At 40.5% G+C, this 16,896-nt stretch overlaps 1 protein-coding gene across 2 annotated transcripts in view; it reads left to right on the forward strand.

The window, feature by feature from the left end:
* The first annotated feature begins 363 nt into the window (after positions 1-363).
* LOC129510377 (neuronal acetylcholine receptor subunit alpha-7) overlaps positions 364-16,896 on the forward strand; it is a 129,536-nt gene continuing 113,003 nt past the window's right edge. Inside the window, exons 1-2 of one of the 2 annotated variants that reach the window (XM_055326501.1) lie at positions 364-463; positions 729-868. In XM_055326501.1, the coding sequence (XP_055182476.1) occupies positions 418-463; positions 729-868 (186 nt within the window). In that variant the 5' untranslated portion in view covers positions 364-417. Of the gene's footprint in view, positions 464-728; positions 869-16,896 lie in introns of those variants that run through there. The other variant, XM_055326502.1, reaches the window with a different exon arrangement.

A 16,896-nucleotide genomic window follows, 5' to 3' on the forward strand; every position in this document is an offset into this window, starting at 1 on the left:
CACAGCTCCTGTCTGAGAGCAGGAGGGAGCGGAGTGGGGACCAAGGACGGAAGCGAGAGACAGAGCCTGGCCTCGGGCAGCCCCCGGCTTGGCCGGAGGCGCGATGCGCAGGCACAGCCCGGAGGAGACGGAGGCGGCGCGGGGCGCCCACCCTGTACCCCGCGCCGGGGTGCACTTCCCACTTAGGCCCGCGGGCTGCAGTTCCCCCGGCCGCGGCCGAGCAGCCCAGGCCCCCGCGGGGGGCGGGGCGGGGGCGGGGCGGGGCTCGTCACGTGGAGAAGCGCGCGGAGGCGGGGGCGCGCTCGGCTCTTTAAAGGCGCGCCAGCCCAGCCGGGAAGGCGGCTCCGCGGCCACAGGCGCAGGCCCGGGCGGAGCGCGAGACGCGGGCGCGGCGGCCGCGGTAGCTGCGAGCCCGACATGCGCCGGTCGATCTGGCTGGCGCTGGCCGCGTCACTCTTGCACGGTAAAGCCGCCGGGTCTCCCAGCCCTCGGCTCCACCCCCGCGGGATCCCGGGCGCGTCCGGGGGGCTCTGGGCGCCCCGCGCCGGGGCCAGGTTTGGGGGCTCGCGCCGGCGAGAGGCAGCGGCCGGCGCTCCCGGGGGCTGTCCGGGGAGGGCGACCTAGTGGGTCTGGGCTGCCTGCTTCAGGCGGCTGGGGGCCACGGCAGGGCATGGGGCGCACCCTGCCGGCCTTCTGTGAGCAGCCCCCCGGTCTCTCCTCTCCTTAAGTGTCTCTGCAAGGCGAGTTCCAGAGGAAGCTCTACAGGGAGCTGGTCAAGAACTACAACCCCTTGGAGAGGCCCGTGGCCAATGACTCGCAACCGCTCACTGTGTACTTCTCCCTCAGCCTCCTGCAGATCATGGACGTGGTGAGTCCTGGCCCCGGCCGCCGGGCTGTCCTCTCTCTTCCTTGGGTTCTGAGGGGCGCGGAAGCATCAGGCGGCCAGACGATGTGGCCTGGTTGGGACACACCAGCTGGCACACGGCCATTAGGGCCGCTGTTCTGCCGCCGACCTGGGCCTGCCCGCTCCGTGCCTCAGTTTACCCCCGCCGGGAAGGAACCCGGTGAAGTATGTTCCGCTCCCTCAGCCACCTGTGCATGGGTACTTCGCACCTTTCCCTCAGCTTGGAAACTCGGGATGAACATATCCCCATCCTGAGCCAGAATCAGCAAGAACAGCGTCCAAAGGGTCACATTTTAGTATACATACCCTTATAAGTGTTAGCATGCTGTGTCAATTTAGCCTTCTCTAGACTCTTCTGCTGCCTGTTGTATGTAGCTTCTTTAGGTAGGGGCTTGGCCTTGGGCTTTGCAGCTGGTTAATCTGTCCAGGCAGATGGCCAACTGTGAGCATTTACACGCCCCTCGCCCCAATTCCAATGGTGGGCTATTTTTTTCCTTCCTGGTGAGAATAGTGCTGGTAGTCCGGCTCTGATGATGAGCAAGGCTCCACACTCGAGATACATTTATCTGTTCCTTCAGGCAGCTGCTCCCAGCCCCATGGGGTTCTTTCTTTGTGGACTTACTAGTACTTCAGTTGACAAATCTGTATAAGGTGTGTAAGTTTTTTTTTTCTTTTTCTTTTGCTTTTCTAGACCGCTTTGAATGTTCAGTTTTCATTGGCATATCCTTAATACAATACAAATATTTTGCAAAAGTGCCTAATTCATTATAAATGGCTTTCGTGTCTAGTCTGTACAAGGCCTTAGACTCTGTTCTGGGTGGGGCACCTGTTGGTAGGAGTGGGGCACAGGGATTTTGATATTCAGGGGGAAGAAGACTGTGGTAGAAGAGAGGTGTGCAGATAGCCTCAGCTCCACGTAGAAACCGCTACGATTCACCAGAGGGGTACAGATAAATGGTGTAAGAAGACAGGTGATATTTCACAATCTGATAAATAAAGAGTACCCACAGGACCACAGTGATACACTTCTCATCACTTAACCTAGTTAGAATTGCCATGATGAATGGCTTTGTCTTCCTTACTGTACCTGTGTTAAACGTGTACTTCCTCGTACAGACAGAACTATGCTTTAAAATATTCAGTGTATATGTGATAACGTTGGATGACTTATCAGGAGGGTTGTAGACAAATGTCATACAGGTTACAAAAGAGTAAAAATTGCTGTTTACAGAGCTTGCATTACAAGAGGGGAAAGGACTATTTATTTTGAGAGAGAGAGAGAACCAGAGACAGAGCAGGAGCAGGGGGGCAGGTAGGGAAAGAGACACAAGGAGGGGCAGAGGGAGAAGCCGACTCCCGCTGAGCAGGGAACCCAGATCAGGGCTAGATCCTGCTTCCAGGGTGTCCAGGATAATGACCTGAGCCACCCAGACATCCCAGAAGCTCTAGTATTGAAGGAAGCCAAGTCAGATAAATGAAAGTGTAGAGGCTTTGGGAGGGGCATAGGCTCTGGGGTTTGGGGAGGCAAGAACTTTATGAAGCAACTTCTCTGTTATTTCAAGAGGTTTAGGATTTGTACTTGGGAGCTTGGGTGGGTTCCAGCTCTAATAATTTCTGGATGGCTGCTCTTAGGTAAGTTTTGTAAGTGTCCTGAATCTGTATTTTCCTATACTTCCCATCACTGTGATTAGCTAAAGATGTGAAGGCAACTTTGAGAGACCACCAAGAGCTAGCACATGACAATGGTCATTTTCATTAAAACATACCAAACCAAACAACACTCCCTGCCCCACCTCTATACACATGTCAGAGGACCTGTCAGCTAAGCTAACACATTCCACAAGTGGTGCATAATAGACTGAGAAAGTGAAAGCCACCGTCCCCATCCCATTTGCCCATGATTGGCTCCAGCCAGCCCCATGGCATGCTCCACAGCTGCCTCTCTTGGAGTTGTCCTTGTGCTGGTGGGATGGTATATGAAGGTACAGTGGCTACTTAGCCAAGGAGCAGGAACAGTGAACAAGCGGAGCAATCCTTTTAAGGCTGTGGCCGTCTCTTTGGAGAGGAGCTCACTCATTGAGCAGCTGCAGGGTTATTTCTGGGTGTGTTTGCCTCTTTAAAAGATCCTTAAGGACTCAGGTTATATGAGGGACTTGGGGGTCTTATGAGAAGTTTAAGTGTAAGCTAGAGTTATATGATGTGACAAAGAAGTAATAAAACACAAGCTTGTGTCAAGTTAGGAAACTTTAAAAAATAATGAAAATTATGAATACTGCGTATCATCATCATTCCAGTATTAGAGAAACACATGTGAAGACAGCTATCAGCAGTCTGAGGTCATGGGAAGGTGGGAGGGGAAAAGGCCTTGGTCTCACCTTGGCCATCCAGCCTTGAACACTTCCTAGGCAGGCAATGTTGTGAGCTCATGGTGTGACCTTGAGCAAATTACTTTACCTCTCTAAGCCCTGTTTCTTCATGTGTAAAATGAGAATAGTAATACCCACTTCACAAGGTTTCAAGAGGATTAAATAAGAAGTGGTTGACATACACTGGTAATTCACTGAAGGTTGCTCGATTTTAGTTATGTAGCTACTCAACTCAGAGGTTGGAAAGTCAGTGCCTGGAAAGGTATGGTCATTTGCACAAAGTTACTCATTGGTTAGAGGCAGGACTGCAAGAAAAACCTGTATCTGACTTGCAAGTCCTTTGCGTCTTGCCTCCTTTGGAGTTGGTAACTTCTTTTGCAGAACAGTTAGCTTAATTTAATTAAACTGGCTTAACTGTAGCTGACTGAATGTGACTGTTCTGAGATCCTAGGTGAAAAGAAAGTCTCTATATCAGAAATAATGAAATATGCAAACATTTGTATTCCATTTGGACTTGGCTCTGCCTGGTTTTGAACCAGAGCCAGGACTCTCCAGCTGCAATCTTAGCATCCTGGACAGATAACACAGTAGCTCTCATAAGGGATTCATGTGACAGTCTTGATTGGCACAAGATTCTCTTTATAAATTTGGTAACAGGGGTCATTTACTCACTCTGGGCTGTTCTAGAGACCATTACCCTGCCCTCCAAGTCTTGCTATTGTTCCCTTTTTTTTGCCAGCAGAGATTTCCTGGCTGGAGTGATAGGGAGATGGCATATGATGCTGCATATTTTATTTTCATGAAAGATAATTTCTGTTTCACCAGTTTATTCCACACATATTTACTGAGCTCGTTTTGTGAACTTTGCTAGATTCTAGGGATTCATAAATGAATAAGGGATGATTTCTACTTTTAAAACTCACAGTCTGACTAGGCAGACTGACGTGTAGATCCAAGATTACCACATGTATAACTTAACATACATGCCTGTACAAAGTGCTACAAATACACATAGGAGAAAACATTTATTTCCAGCTAGAGTGGCTGGGAATGGTTTCAAAGCGGAGGTAGTTGGACTTCTAAAATTGCATAAGAATTTGCCAGTTGGAAAAAGTAGGAATGACTTTCCAGGTGATGGGGGCAGGGTGAGGAAAGAGAGTTTGGTGGAATACAGCAAGGTAGGTTCTAAGAAGCTCTAGCTCTCAGTTAATCTTGGCAACAGGTTTTGCTGCAAGACTTCTTAGGATATTGAATGTCCTGAGTAATTGAGAATTTCTAAAAGAGGGGAATGGTATTGACCAAACTACTAATTTTTCTTTACAGACATTTTTGGTAAGAATTATTTTCTAGAAACATACTTTACAAGATGAAGAATGGAATTTTTTTTTGGTAGGAAATATGAATTGAATTCAGAGACAGAAAGGGAATAGAGTGTGAGGTGCCTTGAGTGCTTTTGCAGAGTTGAGGTTTTGCCTGAGCCTGGGTATCTCTGAGGGCATGAGGAGCCAGTGTGCCAGGGGATTTGTGAGGCTGCAAGATCAGCTTGCCATAGCATATTTTCCTAGAAATGGAAAAAATCCAAATCATGATATTTGTATTAAATCCCAAAAGTATAAATTATAGATTAGAATGAAAAAAAAGATGCATATATTTTAAAGATAAAACGTGTTTTCAGAGGGATTGTTTTACCTGCTGTGTTCTGTTCTAACTATTTAATAGGCCTGTTGCTGAAATGTTAGGTGGAGAGTGGGAAAGTGTGGTGTATTTTTAAGAAGAGGAGGGATGTAAGTAGATCTGTGTTTATTTAGATAGAGGTTGCTGAGGACAGTATGTGTGTGGGATTGATTGGAGAGGAGGAGAAGTGTAGACAAAGGATGAAGAGGTCGAAACTTCCCACATTGTGGGAAAGTGAGAAGTGGACAGAATCCAGAGATACTTTGGATATCCAACCCATGATGTATAACTGTTTATATAAACTTCATGTAGCTACATAGATAAATTTGTTATATAAAAGTGCCTAACTTATTCCTAAATGCATACTCTGACTCACAGCATTTATTAATTTACTTCGTGGGCTTGTAACTGGGTTGGGAATGAGATAATATACAAGACATCATTTTGAAGTGATGGAAATGCAGCGTTCTAAGCCACCAACAGTTTACATAATATTTCTCCTTTATTCATGCCATGTAGTCATTCACCTGTATGCATACATCTTAAGGCCATTCTCAGTGTTGATTTGCATAAAATAAATGTGCAGAGTTATGAAAGCATGTCCAGAAGGCAAGACATTTAAAATGAATAATGTGAATCAACACATAATTATACAAAAGGTAAAACACATAATTATGCATGAATGATTTTGGTATATTATAGATTCCACATTTAGAGTCAACCTTTTATTTTTTTAATATAGAGGGTTTTTTTTTAATATTCTACCTATTTATTCATAAAAGACACACAGGAGAGAGAGAGAGGCACAGAGACACAGGCAGAGGGAGAAGCAGGCTCCATGCAGGGAGCCCGACACGGGACTCGATCCCGGGTCTCCAGGATCAGGCCCAGGGCCAAAGGCAGCACTAAACTGCTGGGCCACCGGGGCTGCCTTGAGATTCAACCTTTTAGAAGCTTTAGCCACAAGACAGTAGAACTAAGTGGTCATACATTTGGGGTTTGCTACTACTGATAGCAGGTGTGTTTGTTGAGCTAGTATCCTAAGGGCTTGTGTGTTATCTGACATCCCAATGGAGATGCTTTCCTTTTGTTATATTTATCATTTTGCATCTATCAATATTCAAAATGCTACAACTCTAACTTAATAATAACTGTAAAAGTTGTACACTTTTAACAACTGTGTACAGTTGAAGAAAGCCCAAGGCATAAGTAAGTATCCTAATAATGTTTCTCTGCATAATATTTCTTAAAACTATGTAATATGTATTTTATGCAGAAAACAAAATTCAATAAAGGGACTGAAGGGGAAAATCATCACCCAAATCACCATTACTCAGGCACCCTGGTGTAGTTCATGTTCTCTTTTCTCTGTGTTTATAGAATGTGTAGGGAAATATTTAAAAATTAAAAATTGTATAACCCCATTATAGCACTTTAAACAATATTAGCAGGCATTAATTTTAAAGTGATGGCAAATATGCCAAATAGTAAACAAATACAAGTTTTAAAATAAAATTGAATTTTTTCCACTGTCATGCATTTCTCATCATCAATGCATATTCAGTCTCTGTCCTTTTTATTTTAGAAATTGTTTAAAAAGCATGTATTGAAGTATTGAAATGATTCATGATGTTACTTTTAAGTTACATGAAATGATTCATGAGTTGCTTCTAAGCCTGGTTGCCTTTTTATTTTGTCCTGGTGCAGGTGAAAAATTGTAGAGATACTTTGAAGGCCTTAAGGATACCATCTTTCTCCAATTTTATGTTTGTTTCTCACCAACATCCAGGTCATGGCACCAGCAAGCACAAATAGCCTCAATCCAGTTAGGTGAAGTTGGGGAGCTAGACTTCCATCCTGTAAGGGCTGATCTACCTTTGATTTTTGCTTATATATACCAGGATGTAAATATAGAGAATTTACTAGAGTCTTCCCTCTTTTCAATGGATCTTGAACTCCTGTTTTGTCCCCCTAGCTCTTAAGTCCATCAAAATCTGCTTGCTTTTTTTCCCCCCCACTTAGGCTTTGCATTAGGAATCATCAAATGGTTGTTGAAAAGTGGCCCCAAACCCTGTCATCTTCCCTCCCCTCAGGGCTTCTCTCCCCTTCTGGATCTTGGCCCTGCAAGTCTTCATTGCCCTGTTAAGTTCTCTGGTGTTTTTATGCACATGATCCTTGCATCTTCCATCCTCTCTAATTGTTCTCACTGGACAATTTGTGAGAAACATTTAGATCATCATTGCTGGGAGCAGAACTGAAATTCTAAATTAAAGGTTGTTTACAATGTAGCTTTGTAATTGATCCAGATTTATTATGGTAGAAATTTTATCCCTCTCAAACCTCTTTATGGCTTTTGGACATAGATAAACATACAAAATGCTTTAGGTTTATAGACTGAGGATTATGGGCACTTTTACTAAAGGAATCTTTCTTGTAAATGTTGCTTTTCTGGTCTGCCACTGAAGATATTCCCCAAAGGGTTTAGCTTTCTCAGAGCTCCTGATTTATCCCTGACATGCTGTTAAAGGAAGAGAAATAGTCTTGTTATGGAGGGATGCCAATAAAATCTCTGTTCTTTTATTGATGTATTAGGATTAGGTAGTGTTTTACTCCTCAGAGGAGAGGATAGTCATTTGGAACCTTCTAATATCAATTCCCATGGTATTTATTTCAGTGATTTACTTACTGACAGTCAACATCAGCTATAAACCATTTTAGCACAAAACAAGCAAACAAAAAAAAAACAAATCCCCCAAACCAAACATGTATCTGTGTTCCTATTTATGTGTATATAAACAGACATGCATACATGCATACAACACACCTGTTGTCTTATCTCTCCGTGTTGATATCCCAAAATAAGATATCACCTAAGAGGCTTAAGTTTCTATGGAGAAAAGCTAGAAGTTACAGCAAAAGCTGAGGAATCACAGCTCCCAGAATGCCAAAGTAATTGGCCGAAACTTACGATATTAAATAAGGAATTGTATAAAATCCAGTATTATGAGGTCAAAAGCCACTGTGGGAGAATAGGCAGTGGGAAAGTCTTCCATGTGTCAGGTAGGCTCCCAGTCAGGTCGTAGATGAAGGAGCTGACCTGTCTTAGTGGTAGATGGAAGTTGGCAAAGAGGGAGGGAATTGTAACTGTCATAGTTAACAAATGCCACCTGTGAGATGATTCTCAAAGTGGGGCATTTACTCTTAGATCACTGTCTGTAAAGATTCCTGTCTTGTGGTAAAAGGGGTAGCATCTATATTTGAGAGAGAAGGCGTATCGATAAAACAAGGAAAGTGTGTTTATTTCCCACTGGAAAACCATTAGCCTGGCATTGAGCACCAGAATTTTTAATTTTGTCCTTCTCCAGAAATTTATACAGGCAGAATAACATAAGGACATGGTGTGTATTCTTTTCTTTAAGTTTTATTTATTTATTCATTCATTCATTCATGAGAGAGACAGAGAGAGGCAGAGACCATAGGCAGAGGGAGAAGCAGGCTCCCTGTGAGGAGACTGATGCGGGACTTGATCTCAGGACTCTGGGATCACGCTCAACCAATGAGCCAACCAGGAGCCCACGGTGTGTATTCCTCTAGGTCTGGTTACTTTTGCTATTTTATTTTTGTGAGAGTCATTCAAGTTGTTGCCTGCTGTGGTTTGTTCATCTTCAGTGTATGAATATAACATTTATTATTCTATTGGTGGATATTTAGATTCCCTCTTTTGTCTATTATGAAGAACTGTGTCATGAATATTCTTTTTGTTCATGTCTTTTGATGCACACGTGAATGCATTTCTGCCTATCACATGTGTATATGTATGGGAGTAGACTCCAAGTCATAAGGTGGCAATAACTTTAAGTTTTCTAAGTGATGTCAAACGATTTTCTGAGTTATTATATACCAATTAACAATCTCACCAGCAGCCTATGAAAAATCCTTGTTGTTCCACATACTCACGAACCCTTTGTATTTTCAGGCTTTTTAATTCACCATTCTGGCAGGTAGGGGGAGTGATACTACTTTGTGATTTTATTTATTTCTTAAAGCTTTTTATTTAGGGATGCCTGGGTAGCTCAGGGGTTGAGTGTATGTCTGCCTTTGGCTCAGGGCATGATCCCGGTCTGGGGCTCGAGTCCTGCATCGGACTTCCTGGGAGAAGGCATTTCAGGAAATATGAATTTAATTCACTTGCAGATCTCCCTATTGGCTCTCATACTGTTCTTACTTTCACTGACCCCCCCCCCCTTCTCCCTCTGTCTGTCTCTGGCCCTCTCTGTGTCTCTTCGTGAATGAATAAATGAATGAATAAACAAACAAATCTTGACGGGCACTGAGGTGGGCACTTGACGGGATGAGCACTGGGTGTTATTCTATATGTTGGCAAATTGAACACCAATAAAAAATAAATTTATAAAAATAAAAAAAATAATAAATCTCATGAGACACAGAGAGAAGGGTAGAGAGACAGAGGGATAAGCAGGCTCTCTGTGAGGAGCCCAATGTGGGACTCAATCCCAGGACCCCGGGATAACAACCTAAGCCTAAGGCAGCTGCTCAACCGCTGAGCCACCCAGGTGCCCTACTTTGTGATTTTATTTATTTATTTATTTATTTATTTATTTATTTATTTATTTATTTATTTATTTATTTTAAGCTATTTTTTAAAAATTTTTTAAAAGATTATTTATTTATTTATTCATGAAAGACAGAGAGAGAGAGAGATTGAGAGAGAGAGAGGCAGAGGCACAGGCAGAGGGAGAAGCAGGCTCCATGCAGGGAGCCTGACGTGGGACTCGATCCCCGGTCTCCAAGGATCACACCCTGGGCTGAAGGCAGTGCTAAACCGCTGAGCCACCTGGGCTGCCCCCTACTTTGTGATTTTAATTAGCAATTCCCAGATTACCGTTGGAGTCAAGGACATTTTCCTTTCTTAATTTTAAAGTTGGTTTTCTTTTGAGAAGCATCTATTCATGCCTCTTGCCTATTTTTATCTTGTTTTTTGTTTATTTTGTTTTGTTTTTCCTTATTGATTTATATGAGTTTTTCTGTATTATGAATATAAGCCCTCAGGCAATTACATGTTTTTGCAAATTTTCCCTCAGACTCTCTGACTTGTCTTTTTGCTCTTTTGAGGTTTGTTTTTTCTGTCTTTTGTAAATCTTTAACTGAAGTATAATATACTTCTAAAGAGAGAGTGTCTTTTTGATGAAGAGCATTTCTTCATTTTAATGTGACCCAACTCATAAAACCTTTCTTCTGTGTTTAATGCTTACTGTGTCCTGTTTAAAAACTCCCTTTCTCAGACTCGTGAAGGTATTTTCCTTTTTGTTGTTGTTTTATCTTTCACATTTCATGTACCATCCACCGAGAATTGATTTTTAGTTTAGCAGCTTTGTGGAAATCGTGACGATTAATTTAAAGGATTGTTAGTGTAATTGCTGTGTGATTGTTGAACTATAACACACTGGACATATTATTATCTGCTGTGTTGGTCCCCAGATGGATATTTCAGTTATTTAATGTGTATATACTATGCAGAAAATGTGTAGGCTATGATATTTTTAATGCTTAAAAATGTCGACATGACACACATTTACAGAGCCAACAGTAAGGATTTACGAGAAACCCTATCTCACTTTTCCCATTGCTGTCTATCCCCAGAGACCTTCAGCAGCTTTTGTTTCTGCTTAAGATACCTGTTTAGTACTATTTATTATTCCTTGATTGATCAGCTTTATTTATTGATTTCTTGTTATATGAATTTAATTCACTTGCAGATCTCCCTATTGGCTCTCATACTGTTCTTACTTTCACTGACCCCCCCCCCTTTTTTTTACATTCAAAAGACCATCTTAAGACTTTTTTGTCATTTCTGTTGACCATAATTTGGTTTCTGTGTCTGTAAGCACTTGAGTTCTGCTCCTACTTTTTTTTTTTTTAACCTCCTCCTATCTCTGTGTTGGTTAAATTTACATTTTCTCCTGAAACTGTGTACAGCATACATAGGATTCTATAGGAATCTGTAATTCAATCCTATTGTATCTTGATTCTTATTTTTTAAGCTGCCTTCATGATTTTGTGACAATGTAAAGCCATTTTTTCCTGAGCCTATACTACTTCTGTTTGGGTCTAATGCTGTGACATCTATGCAATTCAGAGGGATTGAGTGTTTCTGTTGTCAACTGATCCTGTTGTCAAGTTCAAATGTTCTCCTCTTTTATACTCTTCACCAAATCTTATCATATCTTTCTTTTTCCAAGTCTTTAGTCATGCTGTTTATTCTCTCTGTTCATTATACAGTTGACCTCCTTTCTCACAGGATATCAATTGAGGAGTATTGTTTATTTCTTTATTTTTTAAATTCATTTATTTTAAACTGAATAGTGTTATTTCTTCTAAGATATTCCCCCTTTTAATTTTGCTCATTTATTTGTCTTTCTGTTTATTTTTCTGATTTGTTTGGCAAGCTTTCCTGAAATGCCTATTCTTAGACCTCTCTTCATAGTTTAGAATCAGAGAAGAGAAACATTGGTGGAAATGCTATTTTTGAGGGTAGAACTTAGTGTTTTTTGTTTTAGGGCTTGGGTGAGGACTGTTACATTTTTTTTTTTTTGAGTGTGCTAAATACAAAAGGGCTGGATGCTTTGTCTCAGGGGCATCTCTTGTCACATTAGCTTCTTTATTCTCTAATTCAGTACTATCCAATAGAAATATAATGACAGCTACTGACATAATTTTAGATTTTCTTGTGGCCACCTCTAAAAAATAAGATACAGGTACAGTTAATTTTAATAAGACACTTTACTTACTAAAATATATCTAGTTATTACAATTTCAAAACATAGCAAATGGAGAAACAATGAGATGGTTTACGTTTCTGGGGAGGGCAGAGCCAAGTCTTAGAAATCCAGTGTGTACATTACACTTATAGTCCATCTCAGCACTGGTCACATATCAAGGATTCGGTAGCCACATTTTACCAGTGGCTACCATGTTAGACTACACAGTTCTAACAAATCCAGCTTTTTGAATTTTGACTCGATGGAGTGAGGAGAAACCCTGGCTAATGGTTATTCTCAGAAGGGAGTTCACAGCTCTCTTTTCCAAAGGTCTCTGTCACTTCATCCATGTCAGCTCCATTCCATCCTCCTTGTTGGCTTTGGTTCACCTCTGAACTCATTATGGTTCTAGGTTCCCTGGGGCACACCTGTTCCTCCCACCCTGCAGCCTTCTTACCAGTATTTATCATAGGGCTTTCTTCACTCCGTGTTTGCAGATATTAGGCTTCCCTGTATTTAACATTATCTTGTCTTTTTTTGGATTCCATTCCCATTCTGTTTGTTTTAGGGCATTTATAGCATTTCCCTCCTTTATTTTAACTTCAGTGACCTTAGACAGAAAGGGGAAATAAATGAGTATGTTTAAGCTGACATCTTGAACTAGGAATTTACAGGATGTTCTTACCAGCAACTCAGCCAATGTATAAATATGCTGTTTATACTTTTAATCTATTGTTTGATTTACAAGCCCACATTGATACTTCTATAATACATTTTAATATTTAATTGTAGCCTTTAAACTGAGCTGTGAACACTTGGGTAAAAAGTTGTTTCTCTCATTTTCTTAGATCAGTACATTTCTACATTTCCTTGGAATGTGTATGATCATGTCCTTCAGATAATCTTTTTTTTTGTCTTATTGAATATATTCTTAAAAGGTATTGTCTAAAAAACACAACTAAAAGTTATAACTCCCTGTTTCGTGGCAACCCCTTTGACTTTACCAAGAATGAGATAATAAGCATTTTCTCATACGTCTTACATATATAATTTATGTAAATGTAAATAAAGATTTTCTTTAAATGTAGTCACTGTAGAAAGTGATGCATTTACTCTAACAAAACTACTAAATTATTGACCAAATACTTTTGGACTCCTATGAGGATTAAAGCACTAATATTTGAAAATTTTAAGTAGGGATATTTTATTTTCAGGATGAGTTTGTTTACTAGGAATGACAGGGTATACCCCAAAGTAGGGCCTCTGATGAAGGGTGGTGGCTCTTAAATGAGATGGGGATGGATTTTCTGTTTTTAGCTTTTTTTTGATGCTTATAATCTGATACTGAAGAAAAATCAAAATAAAGTTCCCCAAGGTGAAAGATTGTAAAACCTTTCTATACTGTTTACAAAGAGAGCCTGTAATGAGATAATGAACTTTTTGGTATGTAAGATTGAAAAATCTTTAGTTTATATTTATAGCTTATATATTAAATAAAGTGTCTTATGGGTTTTAAAAATTAATTGGCCAAAGCTTTTTTCTTTTAAGTTTTTACTTAAAGTCCAGTTAGCTAACATATAGTATAATATTACTTTAAATTGTACAATGTAGTAATTCAACTTACATGCATCACCTGGTGCTCATCACAACAAGTGCTCTCCTTTTTTTTAAAATAAATTTATTTTTTATTGGTGTTCAATTTACCAACTTACAGAATAACACCCAGTGCTCATCCCGTCAAGTGCCACGCTCCGTGCCCATCACCCATTCACCCCCACCCCCCGCCCTCCTCCCCTTCCACTACCCCTAGTTCATTTCCCAGTGTTAGGAGTCTTTATGTTCTGTCTCCCTTTCTGATATTTCCCACACATTTCTTCTCCTTTCCCTTATGTTCCCTTTCACTATTATTTATATTCCCCAAATGAATGAGAACATATAATGTTTGTCCTTCTCCAATTGACTTACTTCACTCAGCCTAATACCCTCCAGTTCCATCCATGTCGAAGCAAATGGTGGGTATTTGTCATTTCTAATGGCTGAGTAATATTCCATTGTATACATAAACCACATCTTCTTTATCCATTCATCTTTCGATGGACACCGAGGCTCCTTCCACAGTTTGACTATTGTGGCCATTGCTGCTATAAACATTGGGGTGCAGGTGTCCCGGTGTTTCATTGCATCTGTATCTTTGGGGTAAATCCCCAACAGTGCAATTGCTGGGTTGTAGGGTAGGTCTATTTTTAACTCTTTGAGGAACCTCCACACACTTTTCCAGAGTGGCTGCACCACTTCACATTCCCACCAACAGTGCAAGAGGGTTCCCCTTTCTCCACATCCTCTCCAACATTTGTTGTTTCCTGCCTTGTTAATTTTCCCCATTCTCACTGGTGTGAGGTGGTATCTCATTGTGGTTTTGATTTGTATTTCCCTGATGGCAAGTGATGCAGAGCATTTTCTCATGTGCATGTTGGCCATGTCTGTGTCTTCCTCTGTGAGATTTCTCTTCATGTCTTTTGCCCATTTCATGATTGGATTGTTTGTTTCTTTGGTGTTGAGTTTAATAAGTTCTTTACATATCTTGGAAACTAGCCCTTTATCTGATACATCATTTGCAAATATGTTCTCCTATTCTGTAGGTTGTCTTTTAGTTTTGTTGACTGTATCCTTTGCTGTGCAAAAGCTTCTTATCTTGATGAAGTCCCAATAGTTCATTTTTGCTTTTGTTTCTTTTGCCTTTCGTGGATGTATCTTGCAAGAAGTTACTGTGGTTGAGTCTGAGTTCAAAAAGGGCGTTGCCTGTGTTCTCCTCTAGGATTTTGATGGAATAACAAGTGCTCTCCTTAATCCCCATCATCTTGTTCTACCATCCTCCTACCCTTCTCCCTTCTGGTAACTATCAGTTTGTTCTCTGTAGTTAAGCATCTATTTCTTGGTTTGCTGCTCTTTTTCCCTTTGCTCATGTTTTGTTTCATAAATTTCACAAATGAATGAAATCGTATAGTATTTGTCTTTATCTGACTGCTTCTGCTTAGCATAATACTGTGTAGCTTCATCCATGTCATTGTAAATGGCAAAATTTCATTCTTTTTGATGGCTGAGTAATATTCCAGTGTATGTTTATACTACTTTTCTTTAACCATTCATCATTGATGAGCACTTGGACTGTTTCCATAGTTTGGCTGTTGTAGATGATAATGGTGTTATAAGCATTGGGTTGCATGTATCCCTTTGAATTAGTATTTTTGTATTCTTTAGGTAAATACCTAGTAGTACAATCGCTGGGTTGTGGGGAAGTTCAGTTTTTCACTATTTGAGGAACCTCCGTACTATTTTCCAGAGTGGCTGCACCAGTTTGCATTCCTACCTGTGTAAGAGGGATTCCCCTTTCTCCACATCCTTGCCAGAATCTGTTGTTTATTATGTTGTTGATTTTAGCTGCCCTGGTATGAGCTGATATTTCACTGTAGTTTTGATTTGTATTACCCTGATGGTGAGTGATGTTGAGCATCTTTTTCATGTGTCTGTTGAATATCTGTAGGTCTTTGGAAAAATGTCTGTTCATGTCTTCTGCCTATTTTTTTTAACTACATTTGTTTTGGGTGTTGCGTTTGGTAAGTTCTTTATAGGTTTGGATATTAACCTTTTATCAAATGTCATTTGCAGATATCTTCTCCTATTCTGTAGCCTGCCTTTCAGTTTTGTTGATTGTTTCCTTCTCTGTGCAGAAGCTTTTTTTTTTTTTTTTTTTTGGATGAAGTCCCTATAGTTCATTTTTGCTTTTATTTCCCCCCTGCCTCAGGAGATATATCTAGTAAGAAGTTGCTGTGGCCAAGGTCAAAGAGGTTACTGCCTGTGTTCTCCATTTTGATGGCTTCTTGTCTCATATTTAGGTCTTTCATTCATCCATTTTGAATATATTTTTGTGTATCGTGTAAGAAAGTGATCCTGTTTCATTATTTTGCATGTTGCTGTCCAGTTTTCCCAAGGCCAGTTGTTGAAGAGACTTTTTTCCACTGGATAATCTTTCCTGCTTTTTTTCCCCAAAAGATTTATTTATTTGAGGGAGAGAGAAAGAGACAGCTGAGGGGAGGGGTGGAGGGAGAGGGAGAGAGAAACTCAAAGCAGACTCTACACTGAGCGTAGAGCTCAGTGTAGGGCTCTTTCTCAGGACCATGAGATCACTGCCTGAGCCAAAACTAAGAGTTGGATGCTTAACAGACGGCACCACTCAGGTGCCCTTATTCTTTCCTGCTTTTCAAAGATTGAGCCTGTAATTATAGATTTATTTCTGGGTTTTCTCATCTATTCCATTGATCTATGCATCTATTTTTGTGAATTGGCCAAAGCTTTTAAAATACTTTAAACAAAATGTATTTAAAAACTTCTTTACGAAGTTTTATTTTTAGAGCAAAAAGTGTTACTTTTAGATTTTTCATTAATTGTTATAGCTATACTTAGCAAATTGGTATTGAATCACTTAGGACAATATTTTATATTTGCTTAAAATATCTATAGGTTGAGGATCAATAAAATTCTAATTGATGAAAACTAAACAATAACCTTTTGATTAAAGTGGACAGATTCCATTCTTGATATTTGCAAACATTCAGACATTTCTGGATAATTTTCAGGGGTACATCCCAGAGACAAGGGGAAATCAGGAGATGCTATGTTTGTTTTTTTTTTTTAAGTTAGATAAAGAGCAATCAGTGTAGATAGTTAAAGCAGGAGAGTTTCTCTAAATCTAGCTTTGAGGCTTCCATGTTCTTTATTTGTATTTGTGTATTTTATTGCCCCAGAGTAAACAAAAACTGCGTCAGAAGTTTTTTGCTCAAAGTTCTTAGGCCAGGGAGTGGTATGTACTGACATAGGGTCCCAGGAACGAAAGAGGCATTTAATGCAGCTCTCTGTAAGCTGCAGTTGAACTGGAAGATGGTCCACAGCCACAGGGGATTTCTCCTTAGCTTAGTTCCCTCAGGGGAGTCAGGCCAATTGGGCCTCTCATCTTTTTCCTGTGTATGGAGCAATTAATGGAACAGTCATGGCCCGGACGATCCTCAGTAACAGTTTGGTATATATTAAAACAGCGGCATATGGGTGGCACCTTCATTGTTTATGACAGGGGAAATTATGGGAAGTATATTAAATTAAAAACTGAAAGGGAATATTC

The sequence above is a fragment of the Nyctereutes procyonoides genome, unplaced genomic scaffold (genome assembly GCF_905146905.1).
Source record: "Nyctereutes procyonoides isolate TBG_1078 unplaced genomic scaffold, NYPRO_anot_genome, whole genome shotgun sequence".
Classification (NCBI taxonomy): domain Eukaryota; kingdom Metazoa; phylum Chordata; class Mammalia; order Carnivora; family Canidae; genus Nyctereutes; species Nyctereutes procyonoides.